Raw genomic sequence first — 8,971 nt, forward strand, 5'->3', positions numbered from 1 at the left:
CACTGTTTGCTGCAGATAAGCAAAAATAAACAGCCTGGATCCTTAATAATTTCATGTTTATAATGGTGCAATACATCTGGCTCGGGGAGGAAACAAAGTAGCTATGTGCTATGTTGGAATTTTTCTTTTTTGAGCTGAATTTTTAAGATTTAAGTCCATTTCATAAACCAGTTACCTTTATACCCATCTTATTTACATTCTGTTTTCTACATGGTGTCTCCTACAGCTTGGTTTATTGTTTCTTTCAGGATTATCACTGGTGGTGGCGATCGTTCTTGACGAGCAGCTTTACAGCAGTTTATCTCTTTATCTATGCAGTTCATTACTTCTTCTCTAAACTCCAGATAACAGGCACTGCAAGCACTATTTTGTACTTCGGTTACACAATGATCATGGTTTTGATTTTTTTCCTTTTTACAGGTAAGTACAGTGTGCAAACTGAAATGAATGCAGAGGGTTTCACTTTAAGTGAGAAATGTTATGTTGAAATTTAGACTATCTGAAACATTAAATACAATTCCTGACTCTTCAGGCAGTGTTGCTTTTAGGGTTTGTGACACCACACATCACAGTATGATATTTTTCAAGTGTTTTTTCTAACTGGAAATCACATTTATTTATGGTATAATTAATTTTCCTTTAATGCATATTATATTAGCAGTGAGTCCAAACCATTACATTTTCAAAGTGCTGTTCTTGTTCACTTTGATAGCAGGGGTGTTTAACTTGATTCTGGATTTCATAATTGGTTCTAGATGCTCTGTAGTTAGAGATATTACCTTTTATTCCCCATATGCAGAGTGCATTTTCAGATTTCATTATTAGCAAGTGGAGCAGGGTGGTGCTGGGGCATAAATTAAATTTATGCTGGGGCATAAATACAGAGTTCTGGTGCTGTTAGAGGGGTCTTACCTACTAATAAGCACCACTTCTGACAGGGCTGTATCTTACCTGGGGGAAACTATTTGAAATACAGCTCTATGTTTTAGTAAGTTAAAACATGTTACTCATGGAGACTAAGTGTCTTCTACAGAATTATGCTAAAACTTGGCTCAAACTGTAATTTCAGAATTGATTTGATGTGAAATCTGTGCCAGATCTAGCACATGTTAGATGTAATTTGAAGTTCTATGAAGGATACTGGCCCTCAAAAATAGCCAGGAGCATTTTGTCTTTGTTTTCATTATATATATGTGTATTTAACTACTGTATCTGTGGTTTTAACAGAAATCAGATCTTCTATGTATCACTGTGCTTAGCATCAAGAAGTACTGCAGTGGTGGAACTAGGGAAGTGCTGGAATGGGTTGTTCCATAAGCAAACCTCATTCCTAATATTTGTAATAGAAAATACCTTTGTGGATGGCATGATGGGTCAGATTGTTGTTACTTAACATCTTCTGCCTGGTTATTGAAACTTGCTGTAGTTCCTTTGCATTGACTTTATGAAATGCATCATTTAACTCTCTTGATGCAATTAGACTGACTTAAATAAGTAATAAACTTCAAGTCTGATGCTGAGGCTTTTATCAGTTCAGCAGTGAGAAGGACCTCTTTCATTTTTACTGCTTCTGATACTGGTTGGGTATGAGGCAACAACAGCACATAATAAACAACATTAACAGTTCATAAAACACTGAAGATCACTGTATGGGTTTGAACAAAGCAAGTACTCTGTAGAAATTATATTTAATAACATTAGCTGGCACTTATTGCTTATTTAGTCCTGTGTCTCTTCAAAACAAAGTAAAAAAAAAAATGTCTAAAAAGAAGTTAGGGAAAAAAAAGGAATTATTTAATTCTTTAATTTTAGTTATTAGAAGGCAAAAATAGAAGTTGGTGTATTGCCAATTAAAACCCTGCTTAAATGCTGCCAAACCAGACCAGCTCCAGATGTCCTCTGTAATATATATGTATTTAAAAAAACAAACTATAGTGTAAAATGTTTTAATTACTTTTAAACTAAGGCAGTATGCTTATGATGTGTATGTGGGTTTTAGCATAGGTTAGCTGCTATTCTGCCAATTGCAATTTCACTTGCAAGATGTAAATTGGTGGAATTAAAAATATCCCTTCATAAAGAAAACGATAATTGAAATTGTCATGGCAGCTGCTGAAATGTTATTAAAAGCTTCAGATGTGCTGATCCTGGAGTTCTTGGTGTAGAGGCCAGTGAGGCCCCAAAAGTACAATAATAAACTGCTTTTTTTAAATAGAAACAAGGTAGCAGTGGCTGTGCAGTATTTGTAGCTTATGAAGAAAGCTCTTAGCTACATGGTCACTTCTTTTTTTAAAGGTGAACAAAATAGCTCCTCACTAAGCAGGTAGAAGGTGTATGGAGTGTGTATCGAGTCCTTGCGGATGTGAAAGCACTGTAAGAAATTTATTTCCCATGTTTAGTTTGAGAATTATTTCTTTGGGCTGAAATGAAAGCTATTCCTTATAGAGGACTCAAGCAAAGTTTGGTGTCAAATATTCCTCACTAGCACTTGCTTGGGAAGAGAAGGGTTCAGTCCTGCACAAGTTTGTGGAGCTGAGGAAGTTTGCTAATGTAGTTTTATGTGTTGTGCACAGTGGTCCCAGAATGAGACCTTGATCTGTTCCACTTAAGTTAGCACTGGGTATTTTGGTTTTCTCTGTTCTTGCACATTTGGTCTCAGCAACTGTGACAGAAAGATGAAGGGCAGCAGTAACAGCCCCTGCCTGGTGGTTGGGTTCTGTTCCTATGGACATTGCAGAAAGGATCATAATGAGGAAGTAAATAGGAACTGAATGACTGTGTGGCAACATCAGCAATAATATAATCTGAGTGGTGAAATCTAACAATTAACGTGCACACCCAAACAAGGCAATTTTATTTTAATGTACAAAATGCAGTTAATCTTCCAAGAAAATAAGTGTGGCTGAATGGGGAGAGCCACATGATTACATGCATTCTATGCCAGCAGACGAAAAAATGCTGAACATAGTCAAAGCATGTTGCTATACAGTGACCTCTATTTTTGAACATCATTTTCACTTGTGAGTTAATGCCATTTTCAAAATTGAGTTTTGATCTTCTGGGTAGATTGTGTTTAGAATCCGAGATTCTGAAGCACCCACCACTGTGCGGTGATTGAAACCAGTATGATACAGAGAGCTTTTAAGGTACATAAGAAGTATCAGCCAAGTGCAGAGTGCTTTTCTATTTGCTTTCTTACAATCTATCCGTGCTTTGAATTCTTTTTTCTTCATTAAAGAATAAAGCTACAAGAAATGAATAGAGCAGAACAGTCTGCTTAATGTATTTCAGCATTATTCCGTGCAATAATCCTTGGTTTTCATTTTGAACTTAAACCAGTTTACTAAGAACTTAGCCCCAGTTAGATGCTGGTTTGTGATCTTTCTGTGTATAAGAAGGCTGTTGCTGAGCTGTAATATATATTGCATACCAGAGTATTCAACAATAATCCAGTATAGAAACTGGAGGACAGAAAGATCAAAAAACACCTGAGGTGTCTACCCAGTAAGTACAAGTGGATGTGTTGGATGTGTTTTACTTCCTGGCTAGATAAAGTATTCGAGACATCATCTCAGCTGGGTTCTTGAATTTTAAATTTCTCCCCCCAAAAATGATCTTTTAGCTGTACCTCACTAGGATGGTCAAAGATATACAATAGGATGCAGTGGATTAGGGTAGCATCAGTTCCCCAGCCTAGTAGGGGTTATTGAGAAAGGCAGAATCTTAAAATATGAAGGTCACCCCTTTGGGGTAAAATAAAGACCCACCCTGCAAAAAAAAAGTTCTAAAAAGATGTCATTAAGATGCTTTTTAATTCAAGATGGTCGTGGTTAGGATTGGTTCAAGTAAACATTAGCCAGAAAGCTAATTTGTAATATTAAATTAAAAGAGCAAACAGATTTTACAGGCTTATTGGAGGAACTGGTGTCAGGTTTGGTATTTTTGTGCTGTCATTCCAGATGTGTGTATGAAAGCTGTAAAACCTTAAAATGGAAAGGAGTTGAGGTCTCCACTCATTGAACCAGTGGGGTTTTTTGTTTATTTGTTTGGGGGGCTTGAGTGTTGGAATAACTGGCAAACTTGTGAAATGGGCTAAAATTGTAGAAAACAAATTCTAGCTAAAATTTTGGGACATATCAGAGTAATTCAGAGTTATGCTTCTTCCCTGGTCATTAATTATTTGCTGATCACATTCTGATGGGGATATCTTCTCCTGTATAGAAAATTGGAAACTTTCTGACTGAATTACCTTTTTGTGGACCTTTTAGTGGTTCATGGAATCACAAGTTTCCCCCTGCTCCCCCCAGGTCTGAGGTGGAAAACCCCACTGAATTTCAGTGGAACCAGGCACTGTGCTGCTTACATTCTTCAAAAAATAGTTAAGCTTTTTGCTGCATTACCATAAACAGTCCTGTAGGTAAAGCAACTGAACAACTTCAAGCAGCTTATAAATAATGTTTCTTTAACATTCATTCATTTTTTCCTATTGCAAGTTATTTTTGTAATAGCAGAAAAAGTCTGTGCTGACCAGAGCTTTAGGAAGTGCCTATTCTGTTTGGCCCATGTTGCTTAAAAAAAGAGAACAGGGATCACTAGAAGCACCTGGCTGATTTGCTGATTTAATTTTGGTGATTTAATTCTCACTTCTAAGTATGCAGTTGGATTCTTGAGGTAAATTTTCAACCTAGCTGTGATTCTGCCAGCACCTGGAAACCATTCTGATCTTTTGAGTGTCAAGTGCACTATTTAGGTGAAGTACTTTTGACAGGTGGTGGGTCCTTAGTATGATGCTCTTTTTGGAAGGTTCTGGTCCATAGATTTATCTGTGTCTGGAATCTGTAATATAAATGTTTCCATGAGAGGAAAGAAGAAATTTCATTACTGGTAAACCCTAATTATTGGTGTGGGATTAAAGCACTGTGAAAGTAACTGTAGAAGGAAACTGCTGTTCAGGGAGGGTCCTGACTGCAGAAGGCTGTGACTTAGTGATGAGTTTTGCCTTTCTGTCCTGAGTTTATAAGTTCATGGTTCAAATCTGGTGTCTGACAAACTTTGCCACTTACTGCTTGTGTTATATTTAGTTTTACTCTACTCCCAGTACACTGGCAAAATTTCTGATAAAGTTTAAGGAAGGAGCAGGGGGTACTTGGTCTTTGATTTGCTAAACAGACTTTTTTTAGGAGGGAAGTTGAAAATCAATGTTAGTGAAACCTGTGAAAATCTGTTTATAGATGAAATGCTTGTTCACAGTGTGAAGTCTTCAGATTCTGCTATGAATGAGGCATGTTGTATAGAAAGTTGGTGTATCAGAAAGATGCAGAGTGACAAGGACTGGAGGAAAACACTGTGAATTTAGAGTAGGTTCCCATATTACATTATGGCATGCTCAGAAAACACAGAAAATCTCATTCTTTTGTTAAAGTTGCATATTTTTGTTATGATATTACAGTTCTGGAACACCACATGGATTTTTAAGATCTCATCTGTTAAACATTTGGAAGAAACATTGCTTTCAAAGCCATTAGAAGGCTGAAAGTGGGCTGTATTATAAAAACAACTAGAAAGCAAATGCTGAGAGCCATTAAGAAAAAAACACAAGAGTAAGGCTTAGAGTAACAATGCTGATATTGGAGTATTGGACACAGTAGGAAGGAGTGAGAATTGACCATAAACTGCAAAGACTTCGTGTTGTCAAGCCTACAAAGGACTTAAATTCCTTCTGTGGTTGGTGTCTGATCTCCTATCAACAGCAGTAAATCTGCTGTCTCCTACTGTTTCAGAGGATGATAACTGCAAACTTGGAGGGAAAGGGTAATCTGTGGCACATAATAGTAGGCTGTCAAAAAGCCTTTAACTGCAAATATACATGGTAGCACAAAGAGTGCAAGAATTGGCATATAGATAATAAGCATCCAAAGGCAGGCTCCTCACTTACCAAATGTGTAGATGTGGTCTGAAAGACAGAAATGTAATGAATATAGAAAAGACAGCTGCCTAATAAAGAACCTCCTTGTTAGTAAACCAGTCACAGTGAAATAGTGAAAGAAGTTGGAGCTGTTGTTTATGTGGGATGTACTAACAGAAAAAGGTGAATGCAAAAGTGGGGGATCTGAGTGCATCCTCTTGCAAGTGCTTTTAGTGTGGCTGGTAAGGGCTGTCACAGGGTTGTGGCTGTGTCTTTGGGAGTGAATTGAGCTGAAACTGAGATGTTCCCTATTTTTTAGCTGGTGAGGCTTAATACTTGTGTGGTAGTTTGGCTGTAGGTAAAAGGGGTACATGAGGAGCAATGTGGCTCTTCTCTTGAAGGCTTGATTGTATGGGACTCAATGTCTCTTTGCATATTAAGTTCTTAAGGTAATTTAAAAATAAGTGTGATGGGCAATGTCCTGGCAGTTGCCCCACAACTGTGGGCTGTGGTATGGAAATTACAGATGTTCTTCAGCTTAAAAATAGAAAATTGGTATGGATTAATCTCATTCAGAGTCCTCTCTCCATCATAACACTCTGCTTTGTGCTTACTTGAGTCACAGGACTTGATATATGGCCCCAAATCCACTTAGAGGGTAGTTCTGGGGTTTGCATTGGTAAGAAATCAGGGAAGGCCAGACCAAGCCAGACCACAGGTCTGCTGCCCAAGCACCCTGACAGCAGTATTCCCAGGAATATATCTGTACAGGAACAGGGCAAACATGTACTGGTACTTTTCTTCCAGCCTCCCATCAGCTGCAGCTTAAGGGCTTTTTAGCACTTGACATGGTGTCTATGTAATTAATACTCAATATTTTTTGCCCATTAATTTGCTCAGTTGCTCAAACTAGTTTATTTTTTAATTATTATCTCTAGTGACCTATGACAAGAAAAAACATAGCTTGAATACCCATTACACAAAATTGCTTGTTTTGGCTTGTGTCACTTGTTTCATTCCATGTAGCTGTAGCACTCACAGCTTTAGTAAAAGGAAGTAAGAGGATGGAGTAAGAAGTTTCTTGGTTTTGGGTATAATTAGAGCACAATAAGCAGATAACTGGGCCAGGTGACTTCTCCTGAGGCCGTGGTTTGTGTCATAACTCATAGGTGGTTGTGAACTGTTGGAGACCTAAAAAAAAAAAAAAAAAGTATAAAAGGTATAAAAGTCAATTTCTTAAATGGCACTTGTGTGCCTGCTAGTGTTGGGAGTAGCATCACCTTCAGTGGTTTAAATGTACATCAAGCAGCCTGGTCCTAAAAGTCATGTTTGATCTAAATCTATAACTTAGCCTAGGGATGATTGTGTGTTCTTATAGTTAATGAGTGCTGTTACTCTGGATAGTTAGTGGGATTAGAATGATGACATTGTGATTTGCTCCTGCTGGGAAGTAGTTGTTAGATTTTTATCTCAGACCATCCTGAAATACAAACTAACCATTTTCACTTTCTCATTTTAGGGACTATTGGATTTTTTGCCTGCTTCTGGTTTGTAAGTAAGATTTACAGTGTTGTGAAAGTGGACTGAAAAGCTTCAAAGTGTCTTTTAAACATATCTCCCTTGATGATAATTTGTCATCATGTATTGAAAAACATCCTGTGTAATTATTATAATTTGTAAAAGCTGAAGAGCAAACTACAGCATAAAACAGATTTCTATGGAGGGAAGTGGCACAACTGCAGAAATCTTTGTCATCAGGATACTCATTGAACATGCTAATTCTAACTATTCTAAAAAAATACATCCCAAATTTGATTTAGGACAAACAAAAATTGTGAACTAGTTTATTTGAAAAATGAGTGCATTATACAGTCCTCCAGCTGAAATTCCTTGTGTGGTTTTGTTTTTTTTTCTTTTTTCTTTTTTTTTTTTGTTACCTCTTGATTGCTGTTTATATACTATGAAAGCATAGGACTGTCAAGTAAATCTATGTAAAATGTGAATTTTTTTAACTTAACTATGATTGTACATATTATCCTGCACCTTCTTTGCAAATAGATATCTTCTTACAAATGTACATGCATTTAGTGTAATGTAGACTTTATTAAAAATATCAATACTGGGTTTTGTTCAAATAAAACTGCACAACTCCAGCTGAAGTGTTTCTTTTCTTGTTAATTGGCCCTTCATGACTTGGACACAGATCTCAGTTTTGACCAGTTGATCATTCTAATTTTATATTGTTTAAAAGCAGTTTTTGGCTGCAAATTGTTTTGCAAGTAGAAGGAGTGGTAGGTGACTTGATTCCATGGTGTAGGATGGACAGGAGCTTCTGAAGCTGCTGCTGCCATTACCTGTGCCTCAGCTGGGTGCTTAACTCTCACTTTCTCCAAAATATTTTTTGATGGGTAAACCATTACTTTCTATCAAAGACTGAACTCTTTGTCCTTCTTTTCCCCCTCAGCCACACACCTCTCATTGCTTTTCATCTGTGCTGTGTGCATCTTGTTGAGGAGTTGAGCCCTGAATCCAGAGGGCTTGGGAATGGGTGATTCTGAAAGGTGAAGCTTTTCTTCCTGCTCTGCAGAGCTTGTGCTTAAATGCAGGATTACATGAGATGGAGTATCTTATTAGTCTCTTCTGAATGCCTGATTGCAGGCATTCTTCTCTCAGGAATGTGAAGGCTTTAAGGAGGCTCCCCAAAATCTTGAAATGTGCTTGAAGCCGAGCAGAATCACTGTAGATGTGTAATTCAAATGGCTGTGCTACTGACCCTGCTGGAGATGAATAAGGGGATAATGGGTGAAATACTCAAAGCTTATTAACTGGCATATGGAAACATTCATGGCTGGAAGCTGCTTTTCACTGTCTAAGCCTGCAATTTAACAAGACCCAAAATCACTCTGTATCTTTTCATAGTCATAGAAATACCAGATAATTGGAGTCCAAAATGTAATCTTTGGCACGAGGATTTCAGGTCACACCTCTAAGAGCAGTTGTTCCTTGCAGGTTACTGAAGTGTGGGATGGATCACCTGGCTTAGCTGGGATGAGTTCCAGGCTGTGT

The 8,971-nt window shown here is 37.5% G+C and overlaps 1 protein-coding gene across 1 annotated transcript in view; it reads left to right on the top strand.

The window, feature by feature from the left end:
• LOC103528426 (transmembrane 9 superfamily member 2) overlaps window positions 1-8,058 on the top strand; it is a 31,879-nt gene extending 23,821 nt beyond the window's left edge. The window contains exons 16-17 of the mRNA XM_030449411.1: window positions 249-420; window positions 7,425-8,058. Coding sequence (XP_030305271.1) covers window positions 249-420; window positions 7,425-7,492 — 240 coding nt within the window. The 3' untranslated portion in view covers window positions 7,493-8,058. The remainder of the gene's footprint in view (window positions 1-248; window positions 421-7,424) is intronic.
• The last annotated feature ends 913 nt before the right edge of the window (window positions 8,059-8,971 follow it).

Source organism: Calypte anna, chromosome 4, assembly GCF_003957555.1.
Source record: "Calypte anna isolate BGI_N300 chromosome 4, bCalAnn1_v1.p, whole genome shotgun sequence".
Classification (NCBI taxonomy): Eukaryota; Metazoa; Chordata; class Aves; order Apodiformes; family Trochilidae; genus Calypte; species Calypte anna.